We start from the raw sequence: 21,244 nt of genomic DNA, 5'->3' as shown, positions 1-21,244 counted from the left end.
AATGTCAAACAAAAATTATGCATAAAGACAGTTAAAGCATATGTTTCAATTTACCCGTGCACTGATTGCTATTGCTTATGGATTGGTTTTGGAAGGCCACTTGATATCCATTCAAGCAAGAACAGTTGTAGCTTCCATTGGTGTTGGTGCAGTCCGAGTTGGGTCCACATATGTTTGGTACCTCGTCACATTCATTTATGTCTGAAAAAGGTAGAGTTTAAGTTAAAATGCATATGCATACTCAAGCACAAAACTGTTTTTTTATTCTGCCAAGGTGCTTCATATGGTTCATAAAAACAATCTTACCTGTACAAGGATTGTCAGCACTACTTCGCACACTTGGATCAGTGACATTATATCCACTCAAGCAAGAGCAGCTGTAGTCTCCAATGGTGTTGTTGCAGACTGAGTCTGGACCACAAACTGATGGGGTCTGAAGGCATTCATTCACATCTAAAAATACAAGTTCAACAATGTTCTGTTGAAAAAATGTCAAACAAAAATTATACATAAAGACAGTTAAAGCATATGTTTCAATTTACCCGTGCACTGATTGCTATTGCTTATGGATTGGTTTGGGAAGGCTACTTGATATCCATTCAAGCAAGAACAGTTGTAGCTTCCATTGGTGTTGGTGCAGTCCGAGTTGGGTCCACATATGTTTGGTACCTCGTCACATTCATTTATGTCTGAAAAAGGTAGAGTTTAAGTTAAAATGCATATGCATACTCAAGCACAAAACTGTTTTTTAATTCTGCCAAGGTGCTTCATATGGTTCATAAAAACAATCTTACCTGTACAGGGATTGTCAGCACTACTTCGCACACTTGGATCAGTGACATTGTATCCACTCAAGCACGAGCAGCTGTAGTCTCCAATGGTGTTGTTGCAGACTGAGTCTGGACCACAAACTGATGGGGTCTGAAGGCATTCATTCACATCTAAAAATACAAGGTCAACAATGTTCTGTTAAAAATATGTCAAACAAAAATTATACATAAAGACAGTTAATGCATATGTTTCAATTTACCCATGCACTGATTGCTATTGCTTATGGATTGGTTTGGGAAGGCCACTTGATATCCATTCAAGCAAGAACAGTTGTAGCTTCCATTGGTGTTGGTGCAGTCCGAGTTGGGTCCACATATGTTTGGTACCTCGTCACATTCATTTATATCTGAAAAAGGTAGAGTTTAAGTTAAAATGCATACTCAAGCACAAAACTGTTTTTAATTCTCCAAGGTGCTTCGTATGGTTCATAAAAACAATCTTACCTGTACAGGGATTGTCAGCACTACTTCGCACACTTGGATCAGTGACATTGTATCCACTCAAGCATGTACAGTTGTAGTCTCCAATGGTGTTGTTGCAGACTGAGTCTGGACCACAAACTGATGGGGTCTGAAGGCATTCATTCACATCTAAAAATACAAGTTCAACAATGTTCTGTTGAAAAAATGTCAAACAAAAATTATACATAAAGACAGTTAAAGCATATGTTTCAATTTACCCGTGCACTGATTGCTATTGCTTATGGATTGGTTTGGGAAGGCTACTTGATATCCATTCAAGCAAGAACAGTTGTAGCTTCCATTGGTGTTGGTGCAGTCCGAGTTGGGTCCACATATGTTTGGTACCTCGTCACATTCATTTATGTCTGAAAAAGGTAGAGTTTAAGTTAAAATGCATATGCATACTCAAGCACAAAACTGTTTTTTAATTCTGCCAAGGTGCTTCATATGGTTCATAAAAACAATCTTACCTGTACAGGGATTGTCAGCACTACTTCGCACACTTGGATCAGTGACATTGTATCCACTCAAGCACGAGCAGCTGTAGTCTCCAATGGTGTTGTTGCAGACTGAGTCTGGACCACAAACTGATGGGGTCTGAAGGCATTCATTCACATCTAAAAATACAAGGTCAACAATGTTCTGTTAAAAATATGTCAAACAAAAATTATACATAAAGACAGTTAATGCATATGTTTCAATTTACCCGTGCACTGATTGCTATTGCTTATGGATTGGTTTGGGAAGGCCACTTGATATCCATTCAAGCAAGAACAGTTGTAGCTTCCATTGGTGTTGGTGCAGTCCGAGTTGGGTCCACATATGTTTGGTACCTCGTCACATTCATTTATGTCTGAAAAAGGTAGAGTTTAAGTTAAAATGCATACTCAAGCACAAAACTGTTTTTAATTCTCCAAGGTGCTTCGTATGGTTCATAAAAACAATCTTACCTGTACAGGGATTGTCAGCACTACTTGGCACACTTGGATCAGTGACATTGTATCCACTCAAGCATGTACAGTTGTAGTCTCCAATGGTGTTGTTGCAGACTGAGTCTGGACCACAAACTGATGGGGTCTGAAGGCATTCATTCACATCTAAAAATACAAGTTCAACAATGTTCTGTTGAAAAAATGTCAAACAAAAATTATACATAAAGACAGTTAAAGCATATGTTTCAATTTACCCGTGCACTGATTGCTATTGCTTATGGATTGGTTTGGGAAGGCTACTTGATATCCATTCAAGCAAGAACAGTTGTAGCTTCCATTGGTGTTGGTGCAGTCCGAGTTGGGTCCACATATGTTTGGTACCTCGTCACATTCATTTATGTCTGAAAAAGGTAGAGTTTAAGTTAAAATGCATATGCATACTCAAGCACAAAACTGTTTTTTAATTCTGCCAAGGTGCTTCATATGGTTCATAAAAACAATCTTACCTGTACAGGGATTGTCAGCACTACTTCGCACACTTGGATCAGTGACATTGTATCCACTCAAGCACGAGCAGCTGTAGTCTCCAATGGTGTTGTTGCAGACTGAGTCTGGACCACAAACTGATGGGGTCTGAAGGCATTCATTCACATCTAAAAATACAAGTTCAACAATGTTCTGTTGAAAAAATGTCAAACAAAAATTATACATAAAGACAGTTAAAGCATATGTTTCAATTTACCCGTGCACTGATTGCTATTGCTTATGGATTGGTTTGGGAAGGCTACTTGATATCCATTCAAGCAAGAACAGTTGTAGCTTCCATTGGTGTTGGTGCAGTCCGAGTTGGGTCCACATATGTTTGGTACCTCGTCACATTCATTTATGTCTGAAAAAGGTAGAGTTTAAGTTAAAATGCATATGCATACTCAAGCACAAAACTGTTTTTTAATTCTGCCAAGGTGCTTCATATGGTTCATAAAAACAATCTTACCTGTACAGGGATTGTCAGCACTACTTCGCACACTTGGATCAGTGACATTGTATCCACTCAAGCACGAGCAGCTGTAGTCTCCAATGGTGTTGTTGCAGACTGAGTCTGGACCACAAACTGATGGGGTCTGAAGGCATTCATTCACATCTAAAAATACAAGGTCAACAATGTTCTGTTAAAAATATGTCAAACAAAAATTATACATAAAGACAGTTAATGCATATGTTTCAATTTACCCGTGCACTGATTGCTATTGCTTATGGATTGGTTTGGGAAGGCCACTTGATATCCATTCAAGCAAGAACAGTTGTAGCTTCCATTGGTGTTGGTGCAGTCCGAGTTGGGTCCACATATGTTTGGTACCTCGTCACATTCATTTATGTCTGAAAAAGGTAGAGTTTAAGTTAAAATGCATACTCAAGCACAAAACTGTTTTTAATTCTCCAAGGTGCTTCGTATGGTTCATAAAAACAATCTTACCTGTACAGGGATTGTCAGCACTACTTGGCACACTTGGATCAGTGACATTGTATCCACTCAAGCATGTACAGTTGTAGTCTCCAATGGTGTTGTTGCAGACTGAGTCTGGACCACAAACTGATGGGGTCTGAAGGCATTCATTCACATCTAAAAATACAAGTTCAACAATGTTCTGTTGAAAAAATGTCAAACAAAAATTATACATAAAGACAGTTAAAGCATATGTTTCAATTTACCCGTGCACTGATTGCTATTGCTTATGGATTGGTTTGGGAAGGCTACTTGATATCCATTCAAGCAAGAACAGTTGTAGCTTCCATTGGTGTTGGTGCAGTCCGAGTTGGGTCCACATATGTTTGGTACCTCGTCACATTCATTTATGTCTGAAAAAGGTAGAGTTTAAGTTAAAATGCATACTCAAGCACAAAACTGTTTTTAATTCTCCAAGGTGCTTCGTATGGTTCATAAAAACAATCTTACCTGTACAGGGATTGTCAGCACTACTTGGCACACTTGGATCAGTGACATTGTATCCACTCAAGCATGTACAGTTGTAGTCTCCAATGGTGTTGTTGCAGACTGAGTCTGGACCACAAACTGATGGGGTCTGAAGGCATTCATTCACATCTAAAAATACAAGTTCAACAATGTTCTGTTGAAAAAATGTCAAACAAAAATTATACATAAAGACAGTTAAAGCATATGTTTCAATTTACCCGTGCACTGATTGCTATTGCTTATGGATTGGTTTGGGAAGGCTACTTGATATCCATTCAAGCAAGAACAGTTGTAGCTTCCATTGGTGTTGGTGCAGTCCGAGTTGGGTCCACATATGTTTGGTACCTCGTCACATTCATTTATGTCTGAAAAAGGTAGAGTTTAAGTTAAAATGCATATGCATACTCAAGCACAAAACTGTTTTTTAATTCTGCCAAGGTGCTTCATATGGTTCATAAAAACAATCTTACCTGTACAGGGATTGTCAGCACTACTTCGCACACTTGGATCAGTGACATTGTATCCACTCAAGCATGTACAGTTGTAGTCTCCAATGGTGTTGTTGCAGACTGAGTCTGGACCACAAACTGATGGGGTCTGAAGGCATTCATTCACATCTAAAAATACAAGTTCAACAATGTTCTGTTGAAAAAATGTCAAACAAAAATTATACATAAAGACAGTTAAAGCATATGTTTCAATTTACCCGTGCACTGATTGCTATTGCTTATGGATTGGTTTGGGAAGGCTACTTGATATCCATTCAAGCAAGAACAGTTGTAGCTTCCATTGGTGTTGGTGCAGTCCGAGTTGGGTCCACATATGTTTGGTACCTCGTCACATTCATTTATGTCTGAAAAAGGTAGAGTTTAAGTTAAAATGCATACTCAAGCACAAAACTGTTTTTAATTCTCCAAGGTGCTTCGTATGGTTCATAAAAACAATCTTACCTGTACAGGGATTGTCAGCACTACTTGGCACACTTGGATCAGTGACATTGTATCCACTCAAGCATGTACAGTTGTAGTCTCCAATGGTGTTGTTGCAGACTGAGTCTGGACCACAAACTGATGGGGTCTGAAGGCATTCATTCACATCTAAAAATACAAGTTCAACAATGTTCTGTTGAAAAAATGTCAAACAAAAATTATACATAAAGACAGTTAAAGCATATGTTTAAATTTACCCGTGCACTGATTGCTATTGCTTATGGATTGGTTTGGGAAGGCTACTTGATATCCATTCAAGCAAGAACAGTTGTAGCTTCCATTGGTGTTGGTGCAGTCCGAGTTGGGTCCACATATGTTTGGTACCTCGTCACATTCATTTATGTCTGAAAAAGGTAGAGTTTAAGTTAAAATGCATATGCATACTCAAGCACAAAACTGTTTTTTAATTCTGCCAAGGTGCTTCATATGGTTCATAAAAACAATCTTACCTGTACAGGGATTGTCAGCACTACTTCGCACACTTGGATCAGTGACATTGTATCCACTCAAGCACGAGCAGCTGTAGTCTCCAATGGTGTTGTTGCAGACTGAGTCTGGACCACAAACTGATGGGGTCTGAAGGCATTCATTCACATCTAAAAATACAAGGTCAACAATGTTCTGTTAAAAATATGTCAAACAAAAATTATACATAAAGACAGTTAATGCATATGTTTCAATTTACCCGTGCACTGATTGCTATTGCTTATGGATTGGTTTGGGAAGGCCACTTGATATCCATTCAAGCAAGAACAGTTGTAGCTTCCATTGGTGTTGGTGCAGTCCGAGTTGGGTCCACATATGTTTGGTACCTCGTCACATTCATTTATGTCTGAAAAAGGTAGAGTTTAAGTTAAAATGCATACTCAAGCACAAAACTGTTTTTAATTCTCCAAGGTGCTTCGTATGGTTCATAAAAACAATCTTACCTGTACAGGGATTGTCAGCACTACTTGGCACACTTGGATCAGTGACATTGTATCCACTCAAGCATGTACAGTTGTAGTCTCCAATGGTGTTGTTGCAGACTGAGTCTGGACCACAAACTGATGGGGTCTGAAGGCATTCATTCACATCTAAAAATACAAGTTCAACAATGTTCTGTTGAAAAAATGTCAAACAAAAATTATACATAAAGACAGTTAAAGCATATGTTTCAATTTACCCGTGCACTGATTGCTATTGCTTATGGATTGGTTTGGGAAGGCTACTTGATATCCATTCAAGCAAGAACAGTTGTAGCTTCCATTGGTGTTGGTGCAGTCCGAGTTGGGTCCACATATGTTTGGTACCTCGTCACATTCATTTATGTCTGAAAAAGGTAGAGTTTAAGTTAAAATGCATACTCAAGCACAAAACTGTTTTTAATTCTCCAAGGTGCTTCGTATGGTTCATAAAAACAATCTTACCTGTACAGGGATTGTCAGCACTACTTCGCACACTTGGATCAGTGACATTGTATCCACTCAAGCATGTACAGTTGTAGTCTCCAATGGTGTTGTTGCAGACTGAGTCTGGACCACAAACTGATGGGGTCTGAAGGCATTCATTCACATCTAAAAATACAAGGTCAACAATGTTCTGTTGAAAAAATGTCAAACAAAAATTATGCATAAAGACAGTTAAAGCATATGTTTCAATTTACCCGTGCACTGATTGCTATTGCTTATGGATTGGTTTTGGAAGGCTACTTGATATCCATTCAAGCAAGAACAGTTGTAGCTTCCATTGGTGTTGGTGCAGTCCGAGTTGGGTCCACATATGTTTGGTACCTCGTCACATTCATTTATGTCTGAAAAAGGTAGAGTTTAAGTTAAAATGCATACTCAAGCACAAAACTGTTTTTAATTCTCCAAGGTGCTTCGTATGGTTCATAAAAACAATCTTACCTGTACAGGGATTGTCAGCACTACTTTGCACACTTGGATCAGTGACATTGTATCCACTCAAGCATGAGCAGCTGTAGTCTCCAATGGTGTTGTTGCAGACTGAGTTTGGACCACAGACTGACGGTGTTTGAAGACATTCATCTAAGTCTTAAAGTAAACCAGAAGTTGACAATCAATCAATCAATCAATAATTAGAGAGTATGGTACTGAATGGAAATTAAAGCAACACCAAAGAACTTTCCCTCGGTCGCACGCATGCTATTTGTTTATCCAGCACCGGCTTTGCAAATAACGATGTCCACAGACAAGGTAGAATATGTTGCACGATTTATGGAAGTACGATGTATTTGCGACTTCAGATTCAAGTCAAATTTGTAGTTTCTGATGTCTCATTCCATTGAACTACAGATCTGCTACCCGATCTGGCAAACTTACATATTGCGGTTATACTGTAGCCGATAGAGGGCCGCAAAGCGAATGGAGAAGTGCCGTTAACCCTGTTACAAGTTGATGAACGACTGAAACGATTTTGGAAACATTAAGGTACAAAAAACTCTTTGCTGTTGCTTTAACAGCTTTTGTGATCATTATACAGATTATGACAAATTACAGATTGTGATAAATGTAAATTTCAACACACTGAATCTTGTCAGAACTTTAAGGGAAAAAATAATAGAAATGTAAATTATTTCCGATCAAATAACAAAATAAAGACCTTACCTGTACATGGGTTACTTTGACTGATTTCACAAGTTGAATCAGTGAAATTATATCCAGGCAAGCAAGAACAGGTGTGTCCTCCCAGCACATTGGTACAGTTGGAATTGGGCCCACAGACCTCACTCTGGCCACATACATCTGAGCAGGAGAGAGAACAACAACACTGTTTCGACCACTTTGTTAGGGGATGTGTCTTCAACAGAGGCAACTTGGGCAATCCCACATGAGGCTCAAACTGGCATTAAAAACACTGTTAGTTTGTCATTACTGCTATTCACATAATTTAAAAAAGAGCCTATAATTTAATGAGCAAAATCAGCAAATTTATCTTGTGTGATTTGCAATTTTCATACCTTTTTGACACAATGGTACGCTGACTGGAAGGGAATTAATACATCCGCATGTCTGATTGATAATGCTGTCACAAACACCATAGGTAACACAGGTGTTATAAAATAAAAAATAGTCCTCTTCACATGTGCACTGGTATCCGGTGTTGTTTGGTTGACATACTAAAATAAATCGAAATGTGTATCATATCATATAACATAACGGTTCTTTTTATTTTCTAAAAAATGTGTATAATGTACAGTAGAAAGGTTTCCATCCATTTCTTACCAGTTGAGACATCAATATCTGTGATGTTATTACTTTGCACTAGTAACGGATAGCTGAAATTGGCCACAATATTTTTTAGATTGTTAGCTACACCCAGGCTGGACACATCAATGTCAACTTCAAGGACAAATCGTAGGTTCTGTGTAGCTAAAAAAAGGCAAATGTAAAAATAAACAGCACAACTGTAATTATTGTTATTAATTTATATTTTTATTTATGATATATATTTCCATTTTATTTATTTAAATTAATATATCAAGAAATGTTTAATTCAGACTAACACTTCAGTTCAAGTATTAAATTATTTTGTTTTAAAGTCGTTTCAAATAAATGAAATGAAGGTTCCTTACCGGACCGTTTCATTCGAAGGTGGGGTTGAATTCCATGCTCATCTGTGAGCTGTTGATTAAGTAAAGGGTGTTTATATTAAAAATACTTAGATATTTACAAATACTTTCTGAGTCAATGAAATTATGCAAATTCAACTGAAGACTAAGACTAAGGAGACATCCTTAAAGACAAGATCCATTACTCAGTTTGTAATTACAAATTAGAAATATCTACCTTACCTGAGAAAAATTGAATGCCTCTGCTACCACAACAGAACAAATAATTAGGATGATGGTGACCAATTCTCCCCTTGACATTGCCATACCTGTCCACGTTTAAGAGGAAACACAAATTACCTCCATTATTAAATGGAAGAAGCTACTTTATTCCAATTTGTCTACTTGCTTGCAAAAATAAAACTGATAGCACCAATCTATGCCATGACATCAGTTAAGTAAGTAAGTTGCATCAGATCCCACATAGGAAGCCATGGCACACCTGGGACCCTTGACCAATTTCCTTGGGGCATAATCAGCAGTGAAATTAAACTTGAATTGTTACATTAAACTCTAAGCATTTTTTTCATAATCACTGCAAACACATCGTTGTTGTAAAAAATGTTTTAATAGAAGTTGTTCACTCAATTAAAAAAAAAAATACACGTCCGTGTTGTTTAACAATAATGCCCTCAGCACCGCCAATCATACTCCTCTGTCTGTCATCGTAAATCCCACCCCGGATAAACCACTGTGATTGGTTCTGAGTTTTTTTTTATTTGGAAATCAGGCTGAATGGGAAAGTCACTAGACACATCTGCAGAGCAAATTCAAATACTGTTCACCCAGGCCGCCAATTTCCTAGTCCTGTTGTCACAATTTAATTTCATGACAAAAGAATAACAAAAACAGACTTGATATCTATGTTGGCCATAATATACAAGCTCTGTGCTCATGATTGATTCTATGGGTTCTATGGGCCACTGATAATAAGCAAGACAATTGGAAAAAAGATACACACACAGAAAACTGGCAAAAATACTTGATTGATAAGATGGGAATGTTTTCCGATATGGGCAATTCCATGCAAAGGTCATCCTTACCATGGAAAAAAAAGTTGTGCATACGCAATAGAACTGTTGTTAAAATCTTCATTTAGGTCTATATTTTATTGTTTGTAACTGATCTGATTGAATTTGATGGAGAATTACACTCTTTTTATATCATAAATATGGTGTGCAACCATACAGAAACAACATTTTCCCATGGTAATATTATACATATTTAAAAAGTGGATAAATGTACCCAAGGTTCAAACAAATTGTGTCATTTGACAAATTCCAGATTGACAAGGGAATGGTAGAGCAATGTCTATGCTCAGCTTGCCTTTAAGACTCCTTACATTTGTAAGGCTTTTGTTTTTAAGTCAGCAAGTTGCATGGCCATGTCACATCCATAACGTTTTATAGGAAAAGTTTATGCTACACATACAGTGTTGATGCAACAATGTCCATAGTGTCTGTGCAAAGCTGATTTATATCAATGTAAAGTGTGATGACCAAATTGTGCCCCTTTCTTACTTTTAAAACATTTAATGGTGTGTTATGGATGTGACGTTATGGATGTTACATAATGTGAATTTACAAGACTGGAGACTTTATTATACCTCAAAGCCGATAAAACGTCTGTTCTGGTGGTATGTCAGTTTCAACGCATTTCACCTTAGTGTTTGGGCCTACAATTGACATTTCAAAGATTATTAGGTTGATCAAAACCACAGGGAGGCCTTGCCTAACCATTAGCAAAACAAACATAATATTAAAATACCTCCAGTGATTAGCTAGCCATAGCCTATTTTCAAGTGGCCTAATAATGAAAATCTGAGCGATTATCTTCCTGTAACTGTCATACTGTTGTTGTACAGTAACTGGATAATCGTGTTAGCTGGTGAAGATGGCTGGCTTTGCAGCTGGAGTTAACATAGCAACCTCCTTCTGTTGCAGATCTGTTCAGCCTGCTGTTCACGTCTGCTTAACACAGTTTAATTTTAAATGTGACGCGATATGCCAGCATTTGAAGTGTCAGGTCCTCTGTAGCTAATACCCACAGAGTAACATGAGTAACGGCAGCAATAAACTAGATGTACCGCATAGCGGTACCAAATATGACCGCCTCTCAGTCCTGCATATTCTCTTTGCAAAAATAAATCACGCTTGTCAATTTGTCTCTATCTCCTACTCCTGCAACTCATGTGCATGTAAATGAGTGTGTGCATATGTGAGTTTGCTTTTGTTTATAAGAGTGTGTGTGTGTGTGTCTGTGTGTGTGCATGTGCATGTGCGTATGTGTGCCTGTGCTTGTGCGTATATGTGTGTGTGTGTGTGTGTTTGCATGTGTATGCGTGCCTGTGTGTGTGTGTTTATGTGTCTGCATTCATGTGGGTGGGTGTTTGTGCATGTGTGTGTGTGCTTGCCTGTCTATATGTGTTTATGTGTGTGTGTGCTTGCCTGTCTGTATGTGTGCGACCGTGCGTGTGTGTGTGTGTGTGTGTGTGTGTGTGTGTGCATGTGCGTGTGTGCACGTGCGTGTGCATACTTCATGTGTGCAAATCACAAATGACTGGGTATGGGTTAGGTTGATGCGGGCTCTTGAGACTAACATACCATAAATATTTTGTCATCTTGGGTGCAACGGTTCAGGTAGGGCTAGTTATTTAGGGGAGTGGCCACCAAGTTTCATGTTCCCTGGTGTTTCAGTAACCCGGGAATCTCTGACCAAAATTGATGATGAAAAGAAAAAAATACATTTATTTTTTATATTTTAAATTACTTGTTGTCTTGATTCTTCCTGTGGATCTGGGCACTGAGGAAGCAATAATTTCATCGCTAATTTTTCATGATTACTATTTCAATTGTTTCATATCAAAATTCACTACTTAATTATGTGTTTTATGTAGTTTGTCGAGGACTGGTTCAGACACATCACATCCATAACGTGAAACCGTCACATCCATAACGCCAGTTTTTCCTACATAATGCATTACGAAAATTACGCATAGTTTCAAAAACACACTTTTTGTGTTCATTCAAGTCTCCTTCATGCTACATATATCATAGTTTCGGCAGTTTCCTTCAAAATTCACAGAGTTTGTAAAAAACCTGTAATCTCTCACAAAAGTGTGTCCATTTCATGTCACATCCATAACGCTGATAAAATGCCTTGTATTCTTAGAATGAAATTGATTATATGAAATTTGAGGATTTCTCAGTATTCAGAGGACAGAGGTTACATTAAAAGTTATGCAAATTAATTCACTGATACTAATTTTGCCCCCACTCTAAGGCATTTTGTTTACCAATATGAGTCCAATTGTCACATCCACAACGCTGGAACTGCCCATATATAACTTTGATCTGTATCCTTCTGGAACATACACAGGGAAAGTACACAGGGGTGGTAACAGATTTGTATTCCAACTTCGAACATTTCCTCATTCTCATTGACTCATTGCTCAAGGGAAGGCACTTTAGCCGTGGATGTGGGCATAGAAGAGCAGTGCTCAACCACTTCCCCGCCCACATTTTTCCTACTGGCCAGGGATCGAACTGGTAACCCTTTGGTTTCAAGCCCGAAGCCCTAACCACCAGTAGGCCAAAGCGGCCCCAAAAGTTGATTACCAAACCATTTTGTGTCCATTGATAGCAGGCTAGTTTGTGCAGCATTCGGCAATTGACTTCTACAGAGGTTGTCCTTTAACAAATAACTCTCATAGTAAGCTAAGGTTTCGAGTCCAGAATACCATCATTTATCAACGAGCAGAAACAGGCTGTCATTTTAACGTGTAAACATTACATTGTTTGTCAAGTCTCCAAAACAAGTGAATGTGAGGGTATTAAAGAAAACTTGAGGCACTCATGAGGTTTATACATTTTAAAGGCCTTTAATCTGCCTTCAGTAAAGCCGAAAAGTGTAGGCATGTTTTTAAAAGAATAGCCATGATGTGAGATTAAAAGCTTTTTAAACTAAACTTCATGAGTGCCTCAAGTTTTCTTTAAAGCATTTTTTTTACTTTTTGGATCACTAAACTGAAGAGCACCAGATTGGTAAATTGTTTGTGGTTAAGTATGTATGTAAGTATATATACTGTATATTCTTTTGATCCTGTGAGGGAAATTTGGTCTCTGCATTTATCCCAATCCGTGAATTAGTGAAACACACTCAGCACACAGTGAACACACAGTGAGGTAAAGCACACACTAATCCCGGCGTAGTGAGCTGCCTGCAACAACAGCAGCGCTCGGGGAGCAGTGAGGGGTTAGGTGCCTTGCTCAAGGGCACTTCAGCCATGCCTACTGGTCGGAGTTCAAACCGGCAACCCTCCGGTTAAGCGCTAACCAGTAGGCCACGGCTGCCCCCCAATGTGAGAGTAATTGAAATTACACATGCAAAGAGAGCATCAAACCATCAAGACATTTATCCTAAGGACTTAAAAGGAAATCTTTCATGTTCATTAATAGATTTGCAATGCACTCAAAACTTTATAAGGTTGTAAATATAATGACAGTTGTGCCACTGCCAGCCTGAGGTGAGAGAAAACAATATGCAAGTGCTGTAGTGTCACCGCAACCTACATCCTCATTCACGAGCTGAGAAGCATTGCCAAGTGAAAGTATTAATCTGCAAATATGACAGGAATCCTCGTGGTGTTAGTTAATGATTTCCCTGTTGTGCAAATAACAATTGTCCCGAGAGGGTATCATTTCCTTGAGTGTGTGAACATATGCTACATTCTTTGGTATGGGTACATTGAGTTCAACAAAGGCAATTGCAACTCAGACGTGCAACTCAGAGTTAAGTTCTCAAGGGCAGAATGGTGGAAGTCAAACATATACGGGAGTGCTAAGGGTGCTTAAGCACCTGTCCCTTTGTGCCCTTAATGTCCAAAGTGCCCTTTTTAAAAGGCCTAGCCGTGGCCTTTTAACAATTGGTACAATTAGCAGTGAACGTCTAATGATAATCTTTGAAATAATAAGATATGTTAAAATAAAAATAAAAATACCTGGCTGTCATCTGTAGGTTTACATCACATTTTTATTGAGCAAGTTGTAGCCAGATACAAAATAATTATGAGAATGAGAAAGAAAGAAAGAAAGAATAAAAGAAAGCATTTACATAAAGCATTTGAAAAGTATAAATAGTGTGTATGTTCTAAAAGCCTTCTTATTATTGCAAAATAATATTAAAGATATATAATTGTTTTTTTATTAATATATTAATAAATGTGAAACTTGGTCAAGAAACTTGGTTGTAAAATAAAACTGAGAGATGAGATTCTTATAAAAGTCAGTAAAACCAAACAGTAGCCTACATTTTCCTAGCACAAGGAGAATTCAGGGTAAATAAGATCAGCTATGTATCATGTCAGTTTACCAAAGTAATGTAGTATAAGGCATACCTGTCAACACTCAATACGGGTTTCTCCCGTATTTCAAGGTCATCTCCCAGCACCCTCCCGTTTTGTTATTTCTCCCGGAAAACTTCCGTAATTTGCATGGCCATCAAACTTCATTTTAAAATCATTGATCCATTCAAGTTGCCAGATTGTGTATGAAATACACCCTACACATACACGATCACTTAGTTTCAATTTCAGCAAACACAGATCCGGTAGGCCTATCTAATTTCAACACTGCATTTCGGAATATCTAATTGCAGGCTAACTTTACCGCGATGTTGGAGGAGACGTTGAGCAGGGTAAAGTAAAGTTATTAGCCCAACTATTCAGCTGATGTTGAAAAATAAACCGAGTATAGCCTAAATTATCTCATCTAGGAATAGTGCCATTTCTTTTAAAACAATCCTGTTTGGTTTGCTAAAATTGCAGCATTGGCAGAAACATGACGACCTGACAACAACGTTATCACTCGATTTTGTTTTCATCTAAACAGCAAAGCTCTCAAATTCTTTGCAAATGTCAAAAGGACAGCATCATTTTCAAAACATTATGTTGTTATTAAGGCCTACATTTTGTCATGGGCGAATGTGTTTTCTGTCCACTCCTGAGTCCTGGCTAAGGTTGCCAACCGTCCCGAATTGTTCGGGACATCCCGCATTTTGGGTGATTTTGATTTTGAGCTCCCGAATTTCAATCATCGTCGCCTTGTTAAGTTGTCAATGGTCGATAGTAGGCTAGCCTACTGTAAACGCACCTGGAACAAAGTCTCCTGTTCCGCCGCTACCACAACGCGCCCTTTGCGTAGGGCACCAAGGGACAGGAGGCACCGCAATTTAGCCAAAGTAGCTTTACTGCAAACTGCTTTTCACTCTTCTTAGAGAACGTTTACAATGTCAAACTGCACAAACTGCAACAGCATCTTACATAAGGATCAGTTCTGTTGATCTAACTTGAACGTTAGGCCTATGCTACATTTTATTTTACGGGAACGCGCGCCTGAGCACGCACGAGAGGGATTCGAGACATAGGCTTGACGCACTGTGATTTGGACTGTGATAGAATATGAAGAGTGGTCTTTGCCTTTGTGTAGGCCTAATGGAATTGGTGAGTCTTGAAGTATTCAATAATTCGTTTCCCTTAAACTTAGCATTTATATATGAAACATAATTCACGTTTAATTGCAAACAGAAAATATCTAGCTAGCATCATGTCATTATGCTTCTATTACCAAAGGAATGAAGGTTGTTTATACCAACTTAATAGCCTATCATTATTCATATTGTGCTATAAATGTGGTACAAACAATGTTACAGTTTGTGGACTAGTCATAGGCTGTATTTGAATGGAGCTGTCAAAATATTATGAATACCTGTGTAGACAACGCTCTTAAAGTGACAGTGCACCATTTATAAATGAGTCAAACACCACCAAATCGGTAGTATTTCTTCTCTATATTTTGAGAAAATAATCTTAAAGCATTATAGGCTACCACCTTTGCCAAAGACAAAGCTATAATTCTAATTAGCAACAGCTTGGTACAAAGCTGATTAAAAGATAGATTAAGGGACCGTTCGTTATTTATAAACGGGATCACCGGAGGGATTTTGAGTGCTTCGATCAAAAGTTGCATGACCCTCCCCTGCCTGCAATATAATTTTTAACGACCCTCCAGCAGCATTTTCAAAAATGACATGACCCTCCCCGACATATGCTACCGTCCTAAAATCAACCTCTGCTTTCTGATCTTACACATCACACTTCACCAAGATGGTGGCCATTTCAGTAGATTTACTCCTTAACATTGTTGTGGGAACACAATAAGCATGGAAACTAAATGCACACTTCCTGCAACTGCATAGCCTACTTGAAAAGTTACTCCTCTAGTAAGTATTCACATGAAATAAAACAATAAAGCATTGAGACCATTCAACAAAGCACACTGGGTGATAACAAATTCAACACATGAACTTGTTGCTATGGACTCGTCTCTAGGCTTCCTCAGTCATTGTAAAGCTGCCGAAGCTGAACATTATCCAAAACTCAATTTCTCAGACGAGCGTCAATTTTGGAGCTTGCTACACTCCAACTTTTGCCATGCCAACATGCCAACTTTTTCCGGGTTTATCATTTTAACGTTTCCCTGCTGTCTTGCCGTTTTAATATTTTCCCGTAGAATATCCCATATTACTGTAATACTCATAACATTAGTCCTGCATTCTGGCCTGTCTCTGTTGTCCTGTTGTTACCCCTTGCCCTTCCAGTGAAACAGATGTATTCAAATCATCGTTTTGCTTGCTTGAATGCAAACTCAGAGTGATGTTAACCTAGGCCTATTTAAGTTAACGACGTGGTTGTCGTGAGAGCAAGATTCATTAGCGCTTGCGGTGTTCGGCCGTAGGCTATGCCTACGTGCGCACCTGCAGGCTACTCAGCTAGACAAAGAATTCCCCCTGTATATTCACTCCAAGTTGGCCTACCATAACTTACCAATTACACTGTAGACCATAAACTGGCTATTTATATGACCAAATGTATTTGTTCATCTTTATGAAGCAGAATTACGCACTGCTACTTGGAACGTAGGCCTAACACATTTTTGTTGGCAGGAGAGAGAATGACAGCGATTAACAAATTGCACTTGTTGCTGGTTACCAATAAATACTATATATTTTTTTGCAAACAACAAAAACAGAAAGGATGGAGACAGCAAAGCTAGAGATGGGCAGGAACAAGGTCAATTGGTAGAAATGCTTGTCAAAACGTTAGGAGCTGGATGAGTGGATGAATGAAGCAAGTATGCTTTGTGTTAAGCATGCACACTGCTTAAAGTTAGGCTACACGGTAAACTACAAGTAAACCAAAGTTAAATTTAGCTTTTTTAGGGCTGGATAAAGTTGACCAAATGGATATAGGCTGTTAGGCGTGAATAAAGTACTTTGTTGCTCCAACCCTTCCAACGTTAATGGGGACGAATGTTGACATTTTCCGTATTTTGCGTGAGAAACCCGGGAAATCTCCCTCATTTTCATTGTTCAATGTTGACAGAGCTATGGGACGAAAGAGAACGTTATATGGCGACAGAAATCAACAATCAAACAAGCCACTTTGATTTTTTGCTGTTTTCATTAATACAAAAGATGGGTGACCCTCCCTCCTAGACAAAAAAAAGTTAGGTGACCCTCCCCTCAACAAAGAATAAAAAGACATTACCCTCCCCTACGGTCCCTTACCGTATGTTTTCTTTTATAACTCATAATCATAATATTGAATTCTGCAGTGCAAGATGCCTCACTTTTGGGGTGGGGGGTAGTTGAGGTTGAATGTTAACATAACCCATTGCTGTTGCTGCTTCTGTGTGTAAAAGTCAGATGGGCCTAGCCTACTTGGGAAGATTGTAACTATAGACATATTGTGTGATCCATCCACTCGTCTTACGAGTAGCAGAGAATGTCTAATAAGGAGAACCTTCACTCTCGGAACTCTTCCGGTGTGGTACTGCATCTAGGGGCGCTCACGGGCGAGTCCAGAATGAATGGAGGTCTATGGAGCTGTACCCCTCAAAATCCACTTTTCTCGGGATATAATTTTTTTTCAAGTAATTTGAATATTGTATTCGAAAGGGGAGGCAAAGACAATACACTTGGTTGAGTATTATATTTTTTAAAGTCACTTAATTGTTCTAAAAAGCCTTTCAAACGTGCCAATGACATCATTCATTAGCATGATCATAGCATAGCATAGCATCAATGCTAGCGTGTTATGGGCAACAACGACCCAACCTGTAAGAAAACGAAAGGACATGACTCCCGGATTATTTCACTTTTGATTGAAAATCCATATCCATTTTGCGAAAAATAAAATAAAATCTGAGGGTTTCAGTTGTTAAATAGGTGAAAACAACAAATGTAGCCATGTAGCTCCATAGGACCCCATGTATTTTGGACTCGCCCGCGATCGCCATCTAGGTGAACTCTGGTGAACTGCAGCCAAATTCGGTTTGTATGGGATTAATAGAGAGTGGGGAGGCTCTCCTTAGAAGGGCTCTGCGAGTAGTAAGTTGTCCGAAAAACTGGAAGTTACGCAATATTACGCAACGACACGCCCATTTCAAGTCGTCTGATGAGAAGCAATCTCGTACAAACCTGAGGACCCCCAAGTTCGATGGAGATCTTTCTTATGACTTCAAAACAAAGAAGGCTGCGCCCTATGTTTGTGTTAAAGAAGCCCTATGCAGGTCTGGCTATTCCTTCGCTGTTTCTGGGTTTTTGCCTGATTTGGGCCCGCATTTTTCACGACATAGCTCCCCCTGCAGCTTCGGTAGCAAGTGACTGCTACGCTAAACCCCCACTAGCTAGCGAGCTAGCCATCAATAAACCAAGCTAAACACGTAGGGCTCACAATGAAACGGTCGAGCAAACACATTGTTCAAGAGACTATCAAATCACATTACAAAAACGAAGTTCACCCAAGGGTAGGCTACTTACAATTTCAACAGCAACAAAGCCAAGTCGGAGTCCGTTTTGCAGTCTTCTTAGAAACTACAATCTGACTAAATTTTCGAGTATTTCCGCCGAGTTACATCCGGATGTGTTCGGACCGGACCAGAAAGTTGCATATTCGTTTTTTCCGCAGAGAAGCACTAGGGGGAGACGAAGCACCCACCAAACGACTCAAAAAGTGTTGTAGAACCATCAGAACGACTCTCAACCTGCATAATTAAGGTCATTTTTGCTACAATTGTTGTATAGGGCCTCTTTAAGTAGCTGTGCTCTTTTACTCTTCTTTTACTACTTCTTTTTACTGTAGCAAATGAAAATATCGATTTTAATTACTCGTACACATTCCAATGTCTCAAGGGTATGTGTTATGTTTTGTTGTTAATGGAATATCGTGGAATGTGTTGTTTATCCTTTGGTGTTGGTAAAAACTGCAATGTTGCTGTGTTGCTAAAAACAAATGCTAGGCAACGCTATACGCTCGTAACTTGTGAAATGATGTAACTTCATAGTCATAAGAACTCGCCGTGAACTGGGGGTCCTTTTACTTGTACAAGATCGCTTCTTTAATTCCAATTCTTGAATTTCACTTGCATTTCAATTGAGGTAGCAAACAGGAAGCAGAATTGCAATTCGAATTGTGCACAACCCTGATATCTATGGGCTCCTCGATCACCACAGAACACCACCTAGCAGCAAGCTTTTATCAGTGCCAAGCCAACTGTGCAGTTGGGGTTTGAAAGGGTATAGCCTAGCCTACAAGTAGGCCTACACTAATACTCCTTTATCTCCTGTATCTTTAACAAGAGAATAGAGGAATGTTTGTGGTCCATTCTCGATTCCATTCTTTGTCTGTGGTCCATTCTCGAAGGTTGTGCCCCCACAAAGAGTGTGCTTGTGAAGTCTCAATCTTGCCTTTTAGATGATATACTTAAGCAATAATAAGCCCTGAGTGGCCGTATAGGTTCCAATGATTTTAGAACCGCTAAAGGGCGTTGTTAGGGAAGCGTACTAGAAAGTCCTCTAAAGGTTTCATTTTATGTAACCTTTAGTGAATGATACTGACCTTTACGTGTCTGTTGTAGCCCGGTCAGCACGCAGAGCTTCTCAATAGGCCTTTATCACGGCAGCCCACAGGCAGCTGAAGCAGGGCTGTTCACTTCCTGTTGGCAGGCAAACCACAGGTGTTCCTAAAAACATTAACGAGGCCTCTAGTTGAAGTAACTGTGGCCGAATCTGACACTTAATTAGAAACACCTTTGCTCAAACAGGAACAGGGCTGTTCACTTCTTACTTCGGCTGCCGTGATAAAGGCCTATTGGAATTGAGAGACTTAGGACTTCCAGCTGGGGGCGTAACTAGCAACAGTTTCCAACGTTTCCAAAATAATTTTGATGGCACATAACCCCAAGAGAAAATCTTGTTTAGTGCTGCTTTAAACTTAAATTGGGAAATTTAGGTCAAAATCGTTTGACTTAAAACCAAATAGTTTCAGAAGTGCATCAATCTGGTAAACAAAGGTTTTAAATGCAATTGTTTACTTAATTCCAAAGAAATACACATCCATGCCAGATTAGCGATTGTATTTGCATGCTTGTGTTTAAGGGACATTGGAAATGGGCTTCAATGGCCTCTTGGCCAGATGGACCTGCAGAGCAAATCTCAAATTTGCCAAAGGTTTGTATTGGTATTACCAGGCTATGTCTGTTGGGCTATCATCCTAAAATTCTCAGTTATCTTCTTTAGGCTTTCAATTTCCTGCCAGTTTACAACCAGTCTTGGTTAGATGATTTTAAAAGACTCACTTGTCAAAAACACAGATACCTGAATGACACATTTCTAAAAAGATGTTATCCTGATAATGTTATATCAATATTTCACAAAAGTACCTATAGGAGCTAAATATTAGGCCTATTGTTTTAAACTTGTAACACAATCACACAACAAGTTCAGTAAAATGAAGATGGTGGTCAGTTGTTCCATGTTAAATCCTCTTAAACCAAGCTACTTCTACCATCCGACTACAGCTGAAAACTATAACATTTCTGATTAAACAACTCAACATATAACTTCATGTTAGGAGATTGATGTGCAATAGCAACAGATTAAAACGGTACTTACTGTGGTAGTAGTGCTTTAAAGGGTCATTTCAAGAAGCCCATCACTGTTCCTCACTCCAACAGTACTAATTCAACACTCTTTCATCATCAGCGTGACTTGATAAAAGAAAGGCCTGACTTGATCAACCTGTTTTTAATTATTTTCCCTTTTCCTGCTTCTAGAAGGAGGTGGCATTGTTTCTGCTGAAGCATATCTATTACCTGTAACTTTATCAGAGGTGCATACCAGTAACAGACGGCCCTTAGCCACAGTGTTGTCTCCAGTCGTCTTGTTAAATAATAGGTCATGTGTATCTACTTCATATCCTAAGTGTCAAACTATGAGTACTAATAGACTTATACTAGCAGTACTTGAGAGCAGACATTAACTGTAAAGTGTTATGTGAATGCATTTTCACCTGACACTCTTGAAAAATTTGATTTTGAGACAACACT

The 21,244-nt window shown here is 38.8% G+C and overlaps 1 protein-coding gene across 4 annotated transcripts in view; it reads right to left on the bottom strand.

Moving 5' to 3' along the window:
* Positions 1 to 20,886, bottom strand: part of adgrf6 (adhesion G protein-coupled receptor F6) — an 81,040-nt gene extending 60,154 nt beyond the window's left edge. For 2 of the 4 annotated variants that reach the window (XM_076273127.1, XM_076273128.1), the window contains exons 1-36: positions 19,756 to 20,004; positions 8,982 to 9,067; positions 8,763 to 8,811; positions 8,413 to 8,559; positions 8,148 to 8,306; positions 7,795 to 7,932; positions 7,075 to 7,221; positions 6,831 to 6,977; positions 6,595 to 6,741; positions 6,351 to 6,497; positions 6,115 to 6,261; positions 5,871 to 6,017; positions 5,635 to 5,781; positions 5,383 to 5,529; positions 5,147 to 5,293; positions 4,903 to 5,049; positions 4,667 to 4,813; positions 4,415 to 4,561; positions 4,179 to 4,325; positions 3,935 to 4,081; positions 3,699 to 3,845; positions 3,455 to 3,601; positions 3,219 to 3,365; positions 2,967 to 3,113; positions 2,731 to 2,877; positions 2,479 to 2,625; positions 2,243 to 2,389; positions 1,999 to 2,145; positions 1,763 to 1,909; positions 1,511 to 1,657; positions 1,275 to 1,421; positions 1,031 to 1,177; positions 795 to 941; positions 543 to 689; positions 307 to 453; positions 55 to 201 (exon numbers count right to left, since the gene is read on the bottom strand). In XM_076273127.1, the coding sequence (XP_076129242.1) occupies positions 55 to 201; positions 307 to 453; positions 543 to 689; positions 795 to 941; positions 1,031 to 1,177; positions 1,275 to 1,421; positions 1,511 to 1,657; positions 1,763 to 1,909; positions 1,999 to 2,145; positions 2,243 to 2,389; positions 2,479 to 2,625; positions 2,731 to 2,877; positions 2,967 to 3,113; positions 3,219 to 3,365; positions 3,455 to 3,601; positions 3,699 to 3,845; positions 3,935 to 4,081; positions 4,179 to 4,325; positions 4,415 to 4,561; positions 4,667 to 4,813; positions 4,903 to 5,049; positions 5,147 to 5,293; positions 5,383 to 5,529; positions 5,635 to 5,781; positions 5,871 to 6,017; positions 6,115 to 6,261; positions 6,351 to 6,497; positions 6,595 to 6,741; positions 6,831 to 6,977; positions 7,075 to 7,221; positions 7,795 to 7,932; positions 8,148 to 8,306; positions 8,413 to 8,559; positions 8,763 to 8,811; positions 8,982 to 9,065 (4,987 nt within the window). In that variant the 5' untranslated portion in view covers positions 9,066 to 9,067; positions 19,756 to 20,004. Of the gene's footprint in view, positions 1 to 54; positions 202 to 306; positions 454 to 542; positions 690 to 794; positions 942 to 1,030; positions 1,178 to 1,274; positions 1,422 to 1,510; positions 1,658 to 1,762; positions 1,910 to 1,998; positions 2,146 to 2,242; positions 2,390 to 2,478; positions 2,626 to 2,730; positions 2,878 to 2,966; positions 3,114 to 3,218; positions 3,366 to 3,454; positions 3,602 to 3,698; positions 3,846 to 3,934; positions 4,082 to 4,178; positions 4,326 to 4,414; positions 4,562 to 4,666; positions 4,814 to 4,902; positions 5,050 to 5,146; positions 5,294 to 5,382; positions 5,530 to 5,634; positions 5,782 to 5,870; positions 6,018 to 6,114; positions 6,262 to 6,350; positions 6,498 to 6,594; positions 6,742 to 6,830; positions 6,978 to 7,074; positions 7,222 to 7,794; positions 7,933 to 8,147; positions 8,307 to 8,412; positions 8,560 to 8,762; positions 8,812 to 8,981; positions 9,068 to 19,755; positions 20,005 to 20,810 lie in introns of those variants that run through there. The other 2 variants (XM_076273125.1, XM_076273126.1) reach the window with 2 other exon arrangements.
* Between the last annotated feature and the right edge of the window lie 358 nt (positions 20,887 to 21,244).

The sequence above is a fragment of the Alosa pseudoharengus genome, unplaced genomic scaffold (assembly GCF_046254945.1).
Source record: "Alosa pseudoharengus isolate Yale_2024_CS ecotype anadromous, Long Island Sound unplaced genomic scaffold, YU_APseudo_1.1 YU_APseudo_1.1_scf_7, whole genome shotgun sequence".
NCBI classification, from domain to species: Eukaryota; Metazoa; Chordata; class Actinopteri; order Clupeiformes; family Clupeidae; genus Alosa; species Alosa pseudoharengus.
This window is presented reverse-complemented; position numbering and strand designations above follow the sequence as displayed.